At 38.1% G+C, this 18,310-nt stretch overlaps 1 protein-coding gene across 1 annotated transcript in view; it reads right to left on the reverse strand.

Annotated features, from left to right (window-relative positions):
* Positions 1-18,310, reverse strand: part of PDE11A (phosphodiesterase 11A) — a 443,044-nt gene that overhangs the window by 68,672 nt on the left and 356,062 nt on the right. The window contains exons 13-14 of the mRNA XM_063429778.1: positions 17,360-17,469; positions 5,098-5,188 (exon numbers count right to left, since the gene is read on the reverse strand). Of these exons, the coding sequence (XP_063285848.1) occupies positions 5,098-5,188; positions 17,360-17,469 (201 nt within the window). The remainder of the gene's footprint in view (positions 1-5,097; positions 5,189-17,359; positions 17,470-18,310) is intronic.

The following is an 18,310-nucleotide window of genomic DNA, read 5'->3' on the forward strand; positions in this document are numbered from 1 at the left end:
GCAAGCTAAAGAGAAGGAAGGCTCTTCCGTGAGACAACAATAGTCTGGTCGAATTTATTATCAAACCAAGAAGTCCACAAACATAGATTTCCAATAATCATAAACCAATACATTAGCATGTAGTCTACTTATGTAACATGGTGGCCATTGGGTCTAACTCATCTGTTCTCCAAATTCAGCTATGAATATCCAGGAGGTCTGAAAATGTAAACCATCCTATGGTCCAGAGAAAATAATAAATATTATTTACTACTTGTGAACTCAAGACAGAAAGTCACACATTGCATCACCAACATCTCCCTTCCTATCCCTGTCCCAGCCAGAGTTACCTAAGTAGGGCTCAATTTGAATTCCTACACTTCTAGCCAGGCCTAAAAGTTGGTTGCTACTGAAGGCCTGGAGAGGCCATGGCACACTCACCACGGGTAAATTTCTACCCGTTGTGAACTCAAGACAGAAAGTCACACATTGCATCACCAACATCTCCCTTCCTATCCCTGTCCCAGCCAGAGTTACCTAAGTAGGGCTCAATTTGAATTCCTACACTTCTAGCCAGGCCTAAAAGTTGGTTGCTACTGAAGGCCTGGAGAGGCCATGGCACACTCACCACGGGTAAATTTCTACTTGGCCAGTCTTAATTTCCACCCCCCATGGCTAGTGGGCAAGGGAACATTTTGAGTATGTAATGCTAAAATTATCCTGTAATTCACTTTGAGATGAGTATTTAATATTAGCGATCGCATATATTCTGCATCGGCTCTAAACTAATAAATAAAAGTTGTATTAACATATCCTTGTCTAGATGAGTGGTCTATAACCCTTGGATCAGAATCCAAATACGAATGTGTTGGCATAGTATTATTTAAAATATATCAGCTGTTCGCCATAGAAAATGTGAGCTGAAGTTTTGTTTTTCCTGATATAGGTAGGGCTATCTGAGAAAGGGTTAACTTTCTGACACTTCATTAAAATCGATAGCACTCTCAGGGCTGCAGGGTTGGTTAATAAAAATCCCTGGTACGGCACATAAAGCTAACAAGCCTATGTTGTATAGTTCTTTTTTTTTATGTGCTATATTTACAATCCCCCTCCGATAGATTTAAAATGTTATCAGTATTTATTAACATTTTAATTTTATGGCAGAAACCAAGCAAAACTGACCACATATCACACATAGCCCACACAGATAATACATTATATATGTGTACTTTATGAAAACTGAATTATTAATCGTGACCTCCTATTGCACTATTTAATGCTTGTAAACAATAAACAAAGCTAAAGCAATCTCATGCACATTTACTATTTAGCTGTGTTACTGTCAGTCCACAGCGCCATCTAGTGTATAATATACACAGTTAAACCTGCTGTGGTTGGGCAGGAAAGCAGGGAGAATATTTAAATTTTAGACAAAAAAGTAATTACTAAATTACCAACAATCTCCAACACAACTATTTTTTACAGCTCAAGAATTTGATCTCAAATTTACAAAACTCCAGGTTTAGTGAATGTCTCTATATATGTGTGTTTCTATATAGCTATATCCTGTTCGTTTGAATCTTTGTGTTTCGTCTACGTAGCTATGTAGAATCAAACGTATGCATTTATTTACAATGGATACTTTAGCAATTTAAGATTTTTAAGACTCATTTAAAAGCAACTTTTACCATCAGTTAAAATAAGAAATATTGGGCTTGACATTCAATCTTAATTGTACATAATCTGGGCAAGGAATGGGTTGGTTCGTCTGCCAAAGACAGTAGCCATTATTTATAGCGACACTCCAAGTACCATAACCACTGCAGTTTATTTTCAGGGTTATCATTTCAAGAGGCTCTCTCTGTCTATTTTGTGAAATTGTCACTGAGGTGTTGTCCTCTTTGAAAGATATCAGAGCTTAATGCCTTCTCTCTCTGTAAAAGCATGTGGGAAGATAATAAGGAGGTGAAAGCTCTTGAATCAATATGTGTCATGGAAAAATGAAGCGTCATTCTGGGGCTAATTACGGAGAAAACATGACAAGCCATTTATTCACCACCATGGACATGTTTAATTTCATTTAGCAGTCAACCCTGGCATTGTTACAGTTTTGTATTAATACATTCGGGTTATAATCTACAACCTATAATTCTAATTGTCGATCCTAGAAGGATAATGTTAATTTTTTATTTATGTTTGTTTTGATTACTTTTTTGTGTTGTCTGCCATATTGCCTCTCGATGTGACGTACTTTGTCGGTTTAGAATCATGCCATATACCGGACATTAATAACTAGTGGTCTTTTTTTCCATAGAACCATGCGTTATGCATATTATTATTATTATTATTATTATTATTATCATCGCCATTTATATATGTATGTACGTACAGGAATGGCACTGTCCAGAAATGCTTCTCTGCTGTCTATAAAAACTCTTGAAACAGACCTGCCGTGTCCTTTGTTGTGGTTACCCATATACTCAATGCTTTGGTACCTCGTTATATTGCCTTTTGGTATCTGATCCAGGTTTTGTAACCATTTGGTTTCTCTGACCTCACTTGTCGTCCCGTTTTTGTCTATCTCTGTAATCCTAGACCTGCCACCCCTAACTAAGCTTTTTTCTGCATTCTACTATTAGATAAGAAACTAAATGTGAGCTCCATGGATTCAGTATGTAACATATTATCTCATATATAGACACAATTTGAAGTAATAGGAAACGTAAGACTTCAGCACATTTCAAAATCTGACAAGACACTATTTTTTGGGGAGGGGTTAGAGAATGGGCTATTTCTTCCAGTATAAGTTCTTATTATATAACTATGAATAATTATTATGATATAACTGTATTGGTATATATTTATTATAACATAAACAGTGCAAATAATAGCTGGTGATTTGTCAGTTCATAAAGTTTCTTATGATGCCCGGGGCTTTTTTACATGTTTAACAGCAACATTGGCAAATTAAACCATTGTAGATAAAAGAGGAGAGTGCCACCTAGTGGATATTTGTACACAGATAAAAGAATGGTATTCGAACAAATAGCTGTGAATAGCACAGAAGCAGTAGCCTGATTATGGGGGTTGCAAGTGGAGCAACTGTGAGCAAGTTCACAAATAGTTATGGTCATTGTAGCCTTGCACCTCCCCGTTCAATCTGGTGGCAAAGGCATTGAGAGCCATTGTGCTTTCAATAATTGATAGCATGGACCAGCAAAGGTGCCTTAGTGAAAAATCCCAGTATCACCATAGGTATTGATCCCCTGGCCATCCAAATTTGTAACTGGGGTCTCTAAAATTCCAGGACACTAATCTTCACACCACTGAAGAGATAGATGGCTTACAGGGGCATGTTCTAACACAATATAAATAATAAATAATTGTTTTTTTTTTTTTATCCATTTATTATTATTAATTTAGGAAATCCAAATGTTTGTTAAAAATGTCAGAAATATAAAATAGATACTGTTTTAGCATTTTTTTTTTCTGTGCACTATCCAGACTGGTGGAAACGCGACCTTTCATCCAGAAATACACCCTAATAATAATAATAACAAATCTTATCACATATTATTAAGTAACCCATATTGAGAACTGTGCACTGTGCTGCTGATATATAAAAACAGATGTAAAGATAGAAAACCACCAATTAACCTATAACAGCTTCAGAGAAAAAACTATGGACGACATCTACATAGGTAGATCTATAATCCACAATACATGTCTTTTATAATATATATATATATAGATTGATGTAAAAAAATCCTTTCACAGGTATAATGAACACAGTCAGTACACTAACAATTGAAGTTTATGTACCTTGGCCGATGAACCTCCTTAAATACATGATAACGTGTTCTGATTACAGGCTATTTATTATATATATATTTTTTATACATTTTCATTTAATTTTTTTGCTAGATATATTGAATTAGCTCTTTTACTATTGTGCGAGTAAGAGAAACAAACTGTAATAACAATTACTGTGATTTATTTTTTACCCAATTCATTTTTTACAGTAGCTTTTTAAACCTGTCTTTGTTTTATTTTGATAAGTGTCTGTGCCTTTTTTACAAGCCTGACATTTAATCCTGCACACTAATAAACATGCCACTGAATGTGACCTGCTGTCACGACTGCAAAGATATAGAATGTGGTTATATAGTGATATGTGGATACATAGTGGCAGTTAGTGGATGTTGGGAACCAGCAGTCTAGTACTGATTTAGACTCATGCAGGTATAAACTTAAAATTATTAATGAATTCAATGAGGAGGTTTAAAGTGTACCTGTCATGATACAGACCAACTTCTGTAAAATGATACATAATAAAAATTCACCTGTACATTGTGCTAGCTAAAGTGCTACCAAATGTATAGATGTTTAGAAATAAATATGGTCGCTCTAACATGTGTTAAATTAATTGTTATATTAATTGCCAGCATAAACATTTATAAATAACACATAGGCATTGATCCAGACAGGGCAGGAAAACCTCTGCATCAGAGCATCTCGAGTACATGCACTGAGGTTGCTGTGATTACTTCACTGGCTATGGTCTAAAGGAGTAATCTAATGAAAGCATAGATGTAACTACATTCTAATGTCAATGCTCTGGCCTCTGGCAATGAGGTCAGCAATGCCAGCATCATGGGAGAGGAGAACCGTGCTTGGGACAAGATCCCATGTAGGATCGATCACACCCAAGGTGGGGGCAGGAGGCAGGAGGGACTGGGATGCCTCTGTCATGGCATTGCAGGTAAGCTAAGGAGAGTATTCATATGACAGCTCCTAAAAAAAGAAATATAGTCATTGCTTTAGGGTCTGTTATATGTAAAGCTAAACCTGTCATGGAAGGTTCACTTTAAAAAGTAATTTTTGTAACAAAGTAATAAAATGTTATCACGTGTGCAAAAAATGTCCATTCCAAACATTTCTTCCCTCGTTTTCTGAAATTAGCAATTCTTAATGTGCAAACACTCTGGAGATTTCACCACCGGATTTCCGGTTTTCTGCTACCAATCCCAGAATCCTTCAGGATTCACATTCTGCTCAAAACTGGACTAGACAGATTTTATTGTGCAACTTGTACGAATTTCTGAATGAACTGCGTACCTCACTCTGTAGGATCATAACAGCATGATTAAAGTGATGATGTTCCAATGTGGCAGATGTTCCGTAGAGTTGAGACAAAGCTGAGCCACTCCTGAAAAAAAAAAAAAATGAAAAAAAGAATTGTGTCAGCAAAGTGTCATCCATCATTGTACTACCTCTTTAAAACTTGCAATGTGTCACTACTCTGCTTGATTTGTGTGCTTCAATGAGCTGTAACAGTGACATGGAGTGAGAAGGTGCTCAATGACCTTGCATAGTCACCAAGGTTGTCAATTGGTAGATTCCTAATAGAACTTTTACTGTAATGATGTTTTGCTGACTTTAAGATTGGCCCCAGATGAAGCCATATGTTTCTGCCAGCCTGGAACTAAATCGTTTAGGCCATTTTATTACATGGACACGTGGTTTTCAGAGAATTTCTTTAAGGGACACTTTAGGCACCCAGACCACTTCATCTCATTGAAGTGATCTGGGTGCAGTGTCCCTGTCCCCTTAACCCTGTAATCTAAACACTGTAGTTTTAGAGACACTGCAATGTTCATATTGCAGGATTAAGAATGCCTGTAGTGGCTGTCTGTCAGACAGCCATTAGAGGTGTTTCCTGCTGTTTTATGGATTTAACTCAGTGAAACAACATTGGACGGCATCACGCTGCGCATGAGGACATCCAGTATCTTAAATTCCCCGATAATAAAGCATTGATTCAATACTTTCCTATGGGGAAGGACTATTGTGTAGTGCATGTGCATTAGGTTACCCCCCAGTGCTGACGTCAGAGGAGGTGAAGCAAGTGCTGAGGGACCTCTGGGCTGGAATAAGGTGAGTGTTATAAGGTGTTTAACCCTTTATTTTGACGACAGGGAGGGGCACAATGGAGAAGGAGCTGTGTTCCTTTAAGCTGCCCAAGTTTTTTTTTAAACTAACAAAGTCACACTTCCTAAGTAAATAAATACATCTGTAGAGGAGAATAAAGTTTGATTTAGGCATTATGATAGTTTGGATGCTAGCACGTCTATAGTCTTTAACATTTGTGTACTACTGCGACATGCTCTTACAATGCACACGTTGGAATCACAGAATGCAGCTGAGTGTATATAGCATTCTGATATTAATATATATCGACAGAAGGTTAAATGGCGCAAAAGGAGGAAAATATATATGTATAGCGAGCATACACAATATAAATAGAAACAAATAGCTGCAACTCACTGGGAGTCCTGGTGAGATCTCCTAAGTGCTAAATAGATAATAAGGAATGGTGAGTGCGCTTACAATAAATAAAATACAGTGTTTAGCACACTTAAAAAATCTGAAGGGCATATAACACATTTGATTACAATGCAATAATACCAAAGTGCTATAGTGCTTTAAGAGATTTACAAAATATGTGAAGTGCCAAAGTGCATATATGTGCAGACAAGGGATATTCAATATAAATAAAAAACGGACTGATATACTTGCAGAGCTTCTGGAACAAAAAATACACGGCTAATGGTGGAGTGGTTGAAGTACCACCCCAAACTATCAGGCACCAGGGAGGATCAGCCCCCAGTGATCGTGGGATCCACTCAGTGTAGAAAGAACGTGGGCCAGTCCGGATATGTGTAAACCAAGAATTTCTTTATTACCAATGCATAAAAATATAAAACACCAGTCTCCTGCGACCTGCTACCGATAGTCCGAGAAAGAGAGAGAAGGTCTCTGGTTGCTTGAAAAAGCCCCGTGGGTGGGGAGAAATGCATTGCATCTGAACAATCCGGAAGTTTTTGCACCTACACCGTGTATCCGTGTATCCATGAGGATTGAGCTGCGAGGAGGACACTCTGATTATAGACCTTCTCTCTCTTTCTCGGACTATCGGTAGCAGGTCGCAGGAGACTGGTGTTTTATATTTTTATGCATTGGTAATAAAGAAATTCTTGGTTTACACATATCCGGACTGGCCCACGTTCTTCCTACACTGAGTGGATCCCACGATCACTGGGGGCTGATCCTCCCTGGAGCCTGATAGTTTGGGGTGGTACTTCAACCACTCCACCATTAGCCGTGTATTTTTTGTTCCAGAAGCTCTGCAAGTATATCAGTCCTTTTTTTTATTTATATTGAATATCCCTTGTCTGCACATATATGCACTTTGGCACTTCACATATTTTGTAAATCTCTTAAAGCACCATAGCACTTTGGTATTATTGCATTTTAATCAAATGTGTTATATGCCCTTCAGATTTTTTAAGTGTTATTAACACTGTATTTTATTTATTGTAAGCGCACTCACCATTCCTTATTACCTATTCTGATATTAAGCCTATATGGTAAAAGTGTGAGTACACATAGATTCAGTTGAAAAGCCAAGGGTTACATGTAACCTATGGCGATAAAATCTGCTTTAAACTTTTCACAACTGCTGATCATTAATTTTCTATTACTCCCATGCTAACAATGGTTTTGTCAGGCAGCAGCAAATAAAGCTGATTAGAACCAACATCAAAGGAAAAGTAATTACATTGCAAGGAAAAAAAAATGGTTCCTTAGCACGTGCACATTACGAATAACTTAGAAGTGCAGCATTAAAATTAAACACAGAGTCGTTTAAATACATATCTGTATACTGCCTGTAGGACCCATGTTAACACAAAGGAACCACAGATAACACAGAGTGGGGAATGCATAGAGATCCACCAAAATGGGCAATGGCCCTGCGCAAAAAATGGTAAATGGTCGTTCGGATAGAGACTCACAAAGCTTAATGAATATCCACCCCTTCTTTTTCTAGCCCTTGTGTGGGGGGGCTGGAAGCTCAATAACAATCAGGTGTGGGGATCTTACAAATAACTCCTAACTCCTTTTCCATCCCCCGGTATGTGGATAGAGGGTTATATTGCATAGTGTCTATGCACTGGAAAGACCTAAATCCAGTTAAATTATTGAATTTTTGTCCCTGAGGACATTTGCTCACAAGTGACTAAAACTCGTTGAACGTATATATATATATATATATATATATTTTATTTTATTAAAGGCATACTATAAGTGCCAGGAATACAAAGCTGTATTTTTGGCACTATAGCTCACTCTGCCTCCCCCCTCCTTTGCGCCCCTCACCATGGTAAATAAAGAGTTAAAAATCCTTTATTCACTTACCTGATGCCAGCGCCGATGTCCCTGAGCGCTGGGTCACAGCTTTGCTTCCTCCTCCATCCCGTGATGAGCGGGCGCTAATTTGCCACGCGCGCATTAGGCTTCATATAGGAAAGCTTTGAGTCAATGCTTTCCCGTGGGGAAAAATCTGATGCTGGATGTCCTCATGCAAAGTCTTCATCCAGCATCAGATTCCGGACCAAAGTTCCGTTTGGATGCAGAAAGAGCCTCCAGTGGCTGTCTGGTAGACAGGCACTGAATGCAGACATCGTGCTGTAATGTAAACATTATATTTTCTCTGGAACTGCAATCTTTAACATTGCAGGACTAAGTGCAATAGGGACACTGTACCCGGACCACTTCAGTTAGCTGCAATGGTCTGTGTGCCTATAGTGTCCCTTTAAGATTTGACTTGGAACTCTATGCCAACATACTGGAGGAGACGGTGCGTACGGAGAGACAACTCTAAGACTAGACCTAATAAAACAATGTATTTTTGATGTGATTGTTGTCAATATTCATATAGTTGCTGATGATATAATAAATACAATGTATTTGCCAGCAGTTCTTTATTTCATTATCATACATATGATTTTCATTTCATAATAATAATTTTTACACTATACTGAACAGCCCATAGAAAGTTTTTTGAAAACCTACCAGGATTCAGGTAAGTTTGGGTTTATAAGGACCATCCAAGGAAAACTCAAAAACAAATAGTGAGAGTGAATCTGCACTCAAAAATGAAATATTGTATTAAAAAGTGCCAATATACCTGCGCCATTAAGGCACCCCCCCAAAAAAAAGATGGAGTCAAACAGATACAATCTGTCCAAGTCCAAACTACAATATAGTATACAGTGTTGTGAAATCAAAATCACATTTGCAAAATTGTAAATATTGAATCAAAAGATTTTTTTATTGGGACTGAGAATTCTAGGAACAGCAATTTTGCATATTTACAATTGTACAAATGCATTGGAAATCGAAAGAGTAGATCTGTATACCATACTGTTACTGTTCATTGTACCACTGACCACATTTCCTTTAGCTGACTTGAACAGATTTTAACTCTTTGACTGTATGTTTATGGGGTGCCTTAATGGTGCCTGTACATTGGTATTTTTTTTATACTGTTTGCAACTTTAGCATTTGAAATTAATAAGTGATAACAGTTTTCATTTTAAGTGTGAATTATCTCTTCATATTTTTTTTTTTAAATTTCATTTCATTCTTATTATATATTGTTGACATTGGAATGATGGGTTAGATGTCCACCAGTTCTGCAGAGTCTGCCAGGCTATTCTCAATGTTTAAGCAACATTACAGGTGGCCAATGAACAGTAGCCTTGACCACACTATCAAGGCCTCAAGTGAGACAAAACATGTCTCAAAATAATAACAAATGATAAGGAGTCCTTGAAGGATTGACTAATGGTGCCATCTCATAATGGATCCCTCATAATGGATCCCTCATCATGGATCCCTCATCATAGATCCCTCATCATGGATCCCTCATCATGGATCCCTCAACATGGATCCCTCATCATGGATCCCTCAACATGGATCCCTCATCATGGATCCCTCATTATGGATGCCACAATTCACATACTACTCATAGTTATTTACTAAAGTGAGAATTCAATGTGACTTCAAATTAAATTTCAAATTTAAGGCCAGAGTAGCCAAAGTGAAGCATTTCACTTTAGCTATTTTGACCTTAAATTATTAATTCCATTTGAATTCACTTTTAATTCTCACTTTGGTGAATAACTCTGTACTGAGTACAATGCAGTTAAGAAGACAGCAACATTCTATATCTCTGCTCTAAAAAATAATGTACTTTTTTGGTATAACTGGTGTTATAAATGGGGTAGAACAACTTAGGAAGTTCTGATCTGTCCTAAATATTTGTGCATTTTCACTAAGCAGTGGGATGTGGGTTTCTGTCAGATAGACTATGCTTGTCCAAAAGGTAGATTCCCGAGAACTACAATACGCATCTGGGCATTTACCTTTCTACTAAAGACTGAAAACAGCAAGTCATTTTAGTGAATATGTCCCTTTCAGCACATCAGTATCCACTATCTGCTTACAGGACATTTATAGCACAATGAAACTTTCCATGTTCCTCCAACAATGTGTCTATGTTTTTATACACTGAGCAAAACCACAACCCTGAAAGTGTCAGGTAGTCTCTGCCAAGAAGATTACTCAGTGGTTGTGGTCATTCTTTCTCTGACATTGTTCTAACGTCTTGTCACTGCACGGAGCGTGATTTATCTCTTCTTTTGTTATTTGTCCCTGTTGACTGTATAATGATAACATGTCAGAGTGACCCCTGTCAAAGAGCCACCATTCTAAAACAAAATGCAAATAGAGAATGTAAAGAATATGTTCTTCTACATAAAACCAGGGCTATAGCCAACATTGCAAATATTGGGAGGGGGGGGGGGGATGGGGGTGAAACACTGTTGACATTTTGGCAGCAATTTAAAGAGGAAAGATTGTGTAAATTATTTAGCACTTTAGGTTCTTAATCATTTGCCTTGCTAGATAGTAAGCCAGACACATTGAAAAACCACAAGATAATTAGAACATATAACATTACCTTACTGCTTTAAAGGGATACTATAGTGCCAGGAATACAAAGCTGTGTTCCTGGCACTATCGCTCCCCATGCCTCCCTCACGCCCCCCCTGCCCAGGTGAATAAAGGGTTAAAAGCCCTTTATTTACTTACCTGATCCCAGTGCCGATGTCCCTTGGCAGCGGGGTGATGCTCCACCCCCTCTAACATCCCGTGACGAGCGGGCGCTAATGTGCATGCGCTGCAAGTGCCGCACGCACATTAGACCTCCCCATAGGAAAGCATTGAATCAATCTGTCAGATACTGGACCAAAGGTCCATTTCAATTCAGGAAGCCCTCTAGTGGCTGTCTAGTAGACAGCCATTGTGGACAGACTTGGTGCTTAGTTCTCTGGAACTGCAATGTTTAGCATTGCAGCACTAAGTGCAAAAGGAATACTGCACCCAGACCACTTTACTAGCTGAAGTGTTCTGGGTGCCTACAGTGTCCCTTGAAGATGAAAGCTGGTCACTATTGGCTTAACATGTTATTTTACCATGTTGCCAGGAAACCCCCACCATACACTTTATATGTATCAGTATCTGACCTGTGATTGGAAACACACAACACTTGTCCGACATAGCTAGTCATCTAGAGAATTGCTTTCGATACAGATCTGCCTTGCTATTGCTTAGACTGGAGTCTGACTTTGGCCTGCCTCAGACCACTGACTCTGACGTGACTCTGACTATACTTGAAGTCTAGTAGCTTGACATTCGACTGTATCCAAGGTAGATCTAGCTAAACATATTCTAATTCATGCCTCTTAAGAAGACGATAGAACTCACATGTGCTATTCAATACTGCTCTGTGTTCTACTTCTACTACCTGTAACAAGACTCTCATACTTGTGTTCACCGAGACCTCTAATGGTATGAATTAGCATGGGTTCTCCCTTCGTTGAACTAGGGAAAACCTTAATAGTGAAAATGAACAGCAGGATATAACCTGCAGAACCACAAAACATTAACCCATCCTAGGGCTATGTTAAAGCTGATTATTAGTAATATATTGTTTTGTTTAGGTGGTAACGTGTTATTGTTAAAGAAGGTAATTATTTCATTTACCTACCATCAATCTCACTGGAGCACATCCAGTGCATTTACGAAAGACAAATTAGGATGGTATTAAAATACTTACTTGACCCTAGTTCTATTTACGTGTTATTAATATTTATTAAAAAAAAAAACATACATACTCCATTGCGTATATATTGTATGGACTATCAGTTTGTTCTGAATAATAATAAAATGTGTCGTCTGCAGAGTTGGGTTTTAGATAAATTCTAAACTTAAAGAAAGCCTTCCTTTTGGATACGTTAATATTTTTCTTTACAATTTCGTAAAATGTATTGTGCAATGCATTTGTGTCTGAGGACATAGTGAATTATAAAGACAATTGCAGCGTAGAAAAAAAGGTTAAGTGCAGAGGGAATGGTTAGACCCCTTTGTAGGAGCGTGTAATAGAGCATCGTTTGTCATATTTTGGTAAGGTTTGCCATTAACCTTCTGTGTGCCGGAACAGTGAGTAATGAAAGTGTGTAGGATTATACCATATTTAACCTCTTATTACAGAGCAGCCTTCTACCATAAGTCAGAGGACAGAAAACCTAAAGAGGGATAACACCAATGGTTAATGTCTACCACCAGAAGAACTATAGATCGCAATTATGAAATTGAGAATTGTTGTGAATGGGAGGAGAACAGGATTGGACTGTCACAAGAGATTTATGTATCCTGCTATTCCACTTCTGGATCCCAGCCTATGGTGACAAGATGGGCTTTCATCTCCCAGAAAATGAGCGTAAGAGATTATGCTGGAAATGAAAAGAGCAATGCTCCCGGGAATGCGACCTGCAAAGCTGCATCGTCCTGATATTTAATCACCAAAGCATCTGCAATACGGGAAAGAAAACTGAAAAAAAAAATGCTAAGCATGGAAAAATATACAAAATGGTCCAGGTTCACCACTAGAAAGGTGAGAGAAAATGTTACTTTGTAATGTGTTTGGCAAAATCGGTTTGCTTACATACACTGACTCCAATATATTTCCCTCCCTAAAAAGTTTTTGCAAAGGGTACTATTTAATGAGAGGCACCATTTGAAGAAGTCAGTCTGGAGCACAAGAACACACAAACATTTGGGGTTGAAATACACTTACAATACAACAGCTCGAGCGAGCCAGTAGGGTATGACCTTGAGAGGTTTTAAAGATAACCCTGCTTTTTTACATGTGTGACTATTACACCTGTGTGAAAGCATGGCTGTTTTCGAGGTCAGCTATCATGGACGCCGTCTTTTGTCCAAGCAAGATTTTAAAGATTTTTCACTAAAGTGTAAACTATCGGAATTTAAAGCAAATTAAACATTTTAGGCTTAAAAAGCTGAACTGAAAACATCCCTGACTTTTTCTGAGTTTTCCCCCCAATTTCGCTATTTTGACCGAAAATTAAAAACTCACTTTGAACTCACAGCAACGCACCTTTTAGTGAATTGATTGTTATATTTTGAAATTGTTTCCTGTTGTAATTAATTTGAATACTAAATGACACTGAAGTAGATAACTAGATTTAGTTTTTGTTGGAAAATAACTGCGATGAATGCTCCTTCCTTTTTTGAAATCATTTGTATACCGTTTATCAGCTGTGAATGGTAGATGTTTTACAAATTCTTAAAGGGTCATGGTAAGAGCCAAAAAACGGCTTCAGCTTCCTTAGACTATGTCACTGCAATCTAAGGTAAGCCCAATAATGTTCCAAGATGATGAGACTTGGAATTCAGCATGCACCGTTCAGCATTTGAAGCTGCTACCAATTTATAGAGGAGTCCCATTCATCATCATGTGTGATAAATTAAACTGCTATTGGAGGGTAAAATATATATTCCATAAATCCCCGCTGGACGGAGGTTTATAGGATAAGATCCTCTTTTTTTGGTTAGATAGTGGACTAGTGTAGCTGCAACCAGAGGCGTATTAGCCGCGAGGCAAACAAGGCATTTGCCTTGGGCGGCATTTTCCAGGGGGCGGCAAAAAAAAGCCGCCCCCAAATGCCCAAGGCAAATGTCTTGTTAGCCTTGCGGCTAACAGACATGCCGGCGGGCTGCTGGGCGATCGGGCGGCCGGCGGGGGAGCACTTCCCCTGAGCTGTCTGCTCAGCTCCCTCGCCAGCCGCAGAGTGAAGCTGGGAGGCGGAGCCGGAATATGACGTCATATTCCGGCTCCCAGCCTCACTCTGAGGCGCGCGAGGGAGCTGAGCAGACAGCTCAGGGGAAGTGCTCCCTCGCCGGCCGGCCGCCCGATCGCCCAGCAGCCACTGGACCACCAGGGAGGAAGAGACACCCCCCCTCCCCAGCATTCCCAAAGGTAAGGAGGCTGGGGGGGGGGTGTTAAATAAAATAAAAAAAAAAATGTGTTAAAAATAAATGTAAAAAAAAAGTGTTAAAAATAAATTTAAAAAAAATGTGTTAAAATTTTTTTTTTTAAATGTGTTAAAAATAAATTAAAAAAAATGTGTTAAAAAAAATTAAAATGTGTTAAAAATAAATTTTAAAAAAATGTGTTAATGTGGGTGGGTGAGTGTGTGTCTGTTAGTGTGTGTGTCTGTTAGTGTGTGTCTGTGTCTGTTTGTGTGTGTCAGTGTTTGTGTCTGTTAGTGTGTGTGTGTGTCTGTTAGTGTGTGTGTGTCAGTGTGTGTGTCTGTTAGTGTTTGTGTCTGTTAGTGTGTGTGTATGTTAGTTTGTGTCTGCTAGTGAGTGAGTGTGTTTGTCTGTTAGTGAGTGTGAGTGTGTCTGTTAGTGTGTGTGTGTTTCTGTTAGCGAGTGTGTGTATTTAGAATGCGGGGCGGAGGTAAAGGTTGGGTGGGGGTGGCGCGGGGGGAGGGGGGGCGCCTGAGTTTTGTCCTGCCTAGGGCAGCACAAAACCAGGATACACCACTGGCTGCAACCACACCCTGTAAACAGTGCTTGTAAAGAAATGTAAAGTAACTTTGTGTGTCTATTTTGCCTTGTATTTTAGATATTATTGTAATGCATTATCATATATATTGAACCGTCTCCCTCCATGGACTTATTTTAAGTGAAAAAAAGAAACTGAGAAGTTCATGTCAAGAAAAACTCTATTATTATTATTTTTATTGCCATTTATATGGCGCCAACATATTCTGTAGCGCTTTACAATATTATGAGAGGGGGGATGTAACTATAAATAGGGCAATTACAAGAAAACTTACAGGAACGATAGGTTGAAGAGGACCCTGCTCAAACGAGCTTACGGTCTATTTATCAATTTAATTCAGTGTCTTTTACACTTAAGGCAGAGAGGTCTAAAGGTCTTCAGTAATTATTACTGTGGGTTTTTCTCCTTAATAATTGGGTTAAGTTGCCCTGCGTAGAGACATCAGGGTTATTTGATAACATGTGTGTTATCAGGAATTCCAATTTCAAATTTAATGCCAAAATAGCCTTGTCTGGTATGTTTTCATTTTGGCTACTTTTTGAAATTCACTTTGAATTCATGGCAATTAGTATTATTTACTTAAGTGAGAATTCAAAGTGAGTTTTAAATTTAAGGTAAGATGAGCCGAACTGAAAGTATAGATTACGTAGAGAATTTTTATAGTTTGGCAATATTGATCTTAAATTTAAACTTTAGTGAATAATTCCGTCTGTGATGAGAATGTGTGAGAATTTTCATATCAAAGCCAGATTTGGGCAAACTATATCCTTTACTTTTGTTAATAGCGATTTTATATTAAAAACTAAATTTTACGTCATTTTGTAATCGTTTATGATATTCTTATAATTGCCCAACTAACCTTTCTTGTGTCTACAGGCCAGATTACCAGAGACCTGGATAAGTTAATTACAATAGCCCTGCTACAACAATTGCTAAATAGATTGTTTAAGATATTTTCAAAGATAATAGAAACCTTTATATATAAACAAAAACATACTGGGATTTATTCACTAAACCTGGAATTGCTGAATAGGCAAGGAACCTAACTGAAAATTCCATGGAACATTTGAAAGATGGCTACTTGTGCCCTCTAGTGGTTCTGACTCAAGTGGTCGATTTCTAGCACAGGAGCACTCCGTACTCTGTAATGCAGTTTCCAGTTCTAACTTCTGTGAGCAAGATTGAAGCCCCCTCCCCAAAGGAGCCTGAAAGAACTGCATAAAATTTAATCCAGCTCCAACTGCAGATGTATAAAATACCATGCAGAGACAAAATTATCAAATTGCTATACACTAAAGTGTAAAATACTGCGAATTCAGAACGTACAAAGTAAATTTCACATTTTCACCAAAAACAGCTTAATTGAACACCAACCTAACTTGCAGAAGTTTTTGAATTAATCTATTTTGGCCTAAAAATGTTTAATTCACTTTGAATTCACTTTGTCTTCCCAACAATCAACACTTAGAGGATAGCCCACTTGTTATAGAGAGAGAGAGACAAACATTTTTTAATTTCTGTATGTTTTCGTCCATCACAGTTAACTTTTCTAATCTACTATCCACAGAAAATTTTCATCTAGCCAAGAAAGTACTTTCTACCCACCATCTATAATCACTAAGTGGAAAGGCAAACTACGGAAGAATGTTATACATTTCTTACAATAGGGACATGCATTTCAGGGGTTTGAGAAATGAACAAACGGTTCGTAGATATTTTTGTCCATTGCCTCAAACAAGGCTGAATGCGTTACAAGGTATATAACATCGAGGATATTTGTGTGAAATGGGCGCACTGCATCGCTGTATCATTTGGTTCTAGAGTAAAACTATGTATCTTTGTAAACAGTGTCAGTGACACTTTAGCAAATCATTTTCTGTGATTTTTTTTGGCATGATTTATTTTCTGGTTGCAGTGGTTATGGTGGAAGGAGTGCTCTGGAGCTTTTCCTCTGTAATGGGACAAACCACTTTGCAATGGTTTGCACTCTTACCGGGACGCTGGGTCTCCATTGCTGGCTGGCTAATAACATCTGGATTACGCAGAGCTGCAGAAGCCGGATGTCAATCTTGCTGCTCATTCAGTGAGTGCGAGTGTCAGCTAATTGCTATTTGTTGGGTTTTTCATTTGTTGCGGCTTCTGTGCCCTAACTATCATTTTTAAATGGACATCATTTTTGTTAGTGGTGCAACAGATTAATCAATTTTTCCACCAATGTTTCCGACAGCAAAGTACTCTCTTTTTTTTATGCCACTTTAAAGTTGTCAATCTTCCGAAATGAAGATTTCCGTGAAAACTTGTAGAATTTACTATAGAAAACCATTAACTTTTTAGATGACTTTTAGAACACTTTATTAAATGCAATGAAATAATAATAGAATTTAACCATCATTTTTCTAAACACTTTGATAAATATCCCTGTTTGTATTGCTGTGTAGATTTTACGCTTTCTGCACAGTAACAATAGCAAAAAATTCAAAAATAACAATAATAATAAAACATAACCCCCAAAACGTTATTGTTGATAATGCAGACACTTACTTGGCCTGGAAGGCGTTGTTGGTTCCTCTGTGATCAAGGTCATGACAAAGACATCCCACAATCAAAGCCAAAATTTCAGTTTCGGTGAGAATTTCCTGAAAGCCTGCTGTCTGTGGGGCCAAACACAAAATGAGCTGTAACTAACAAAGTTGTTAAGTGAAAGCAATTCATTAACATGGTAAAGAATGTCAAAACAAATTGTAACACAACGTTTAAAGGACATTCTAGTCTTGGGGCATCAGGGCAGCCCAGTTCTACAACATCTAGATATCTACAATTTGCCCAGCCCTGCGAGTCACGACAATCATTTCATCCCTATAAAGTGGTTGTAGTGCCCGGAATCCCTGGATGCCGACCCTGTATTTTTAATGGTTTAACACGGAATGTTGGTCCTTGGCTGCTCACAGTCAATTATCCACTGGAATTATGGCAGAGACTATATTCTTTCTAAGCCCTGTCAATTTATACCAGTTATGGGTGGCTGGGATAGGCTGAAAGTGGACAGCTGACAGAGCCACAGGTTCCTTGTCAAACCTTGACCTATCAAAGCTCTCATCAAAGCCCACCAACGGTTGAAACACTACCGGGTCCACTTTGATGGTTGAAAACTCCAATGAAAAGGTCATCTATAGTGATGTGGCTCTTTCTATTTATTGTAAAACAGTCCTGGAAGATCCAGCAGAGTTTATTTTCACTGGTATGGAGGCAGAAAATAATTCACAAAGGAAAGATCTTCAACAAGTTATGAAGATCATTTTCTCTCAGAAATAAATTGTGCGATTTTGTTTCGACAACCAGCTTTTATGCAGCCACAGGTAGTGCAAGGCTTTAATTAACATGATCATTTTCTTCATATTTGAATACGCAACAAAAAATAGCAAAGATATTTGACTGAGAATGCAAAACAGCCCTCCAGCAGAATTAAAAAAAAAAACTAAAGAAAAAAAGAAA

Source organism: Pelobates fuscus, chromosome 8 (assembly GCF_036172605.1).
Source record: "Pelobates fuscus isolate aPelFus1 chromosome 8, aPelFus1.pri, whole genome shotgun sequence".
Classification (NCBI taxonomy): Eukaryota; Metazoa; Chordata; class Amphibia; order Anura; family Pelobatidae; genus Pelobates; species Pelobates fuscus.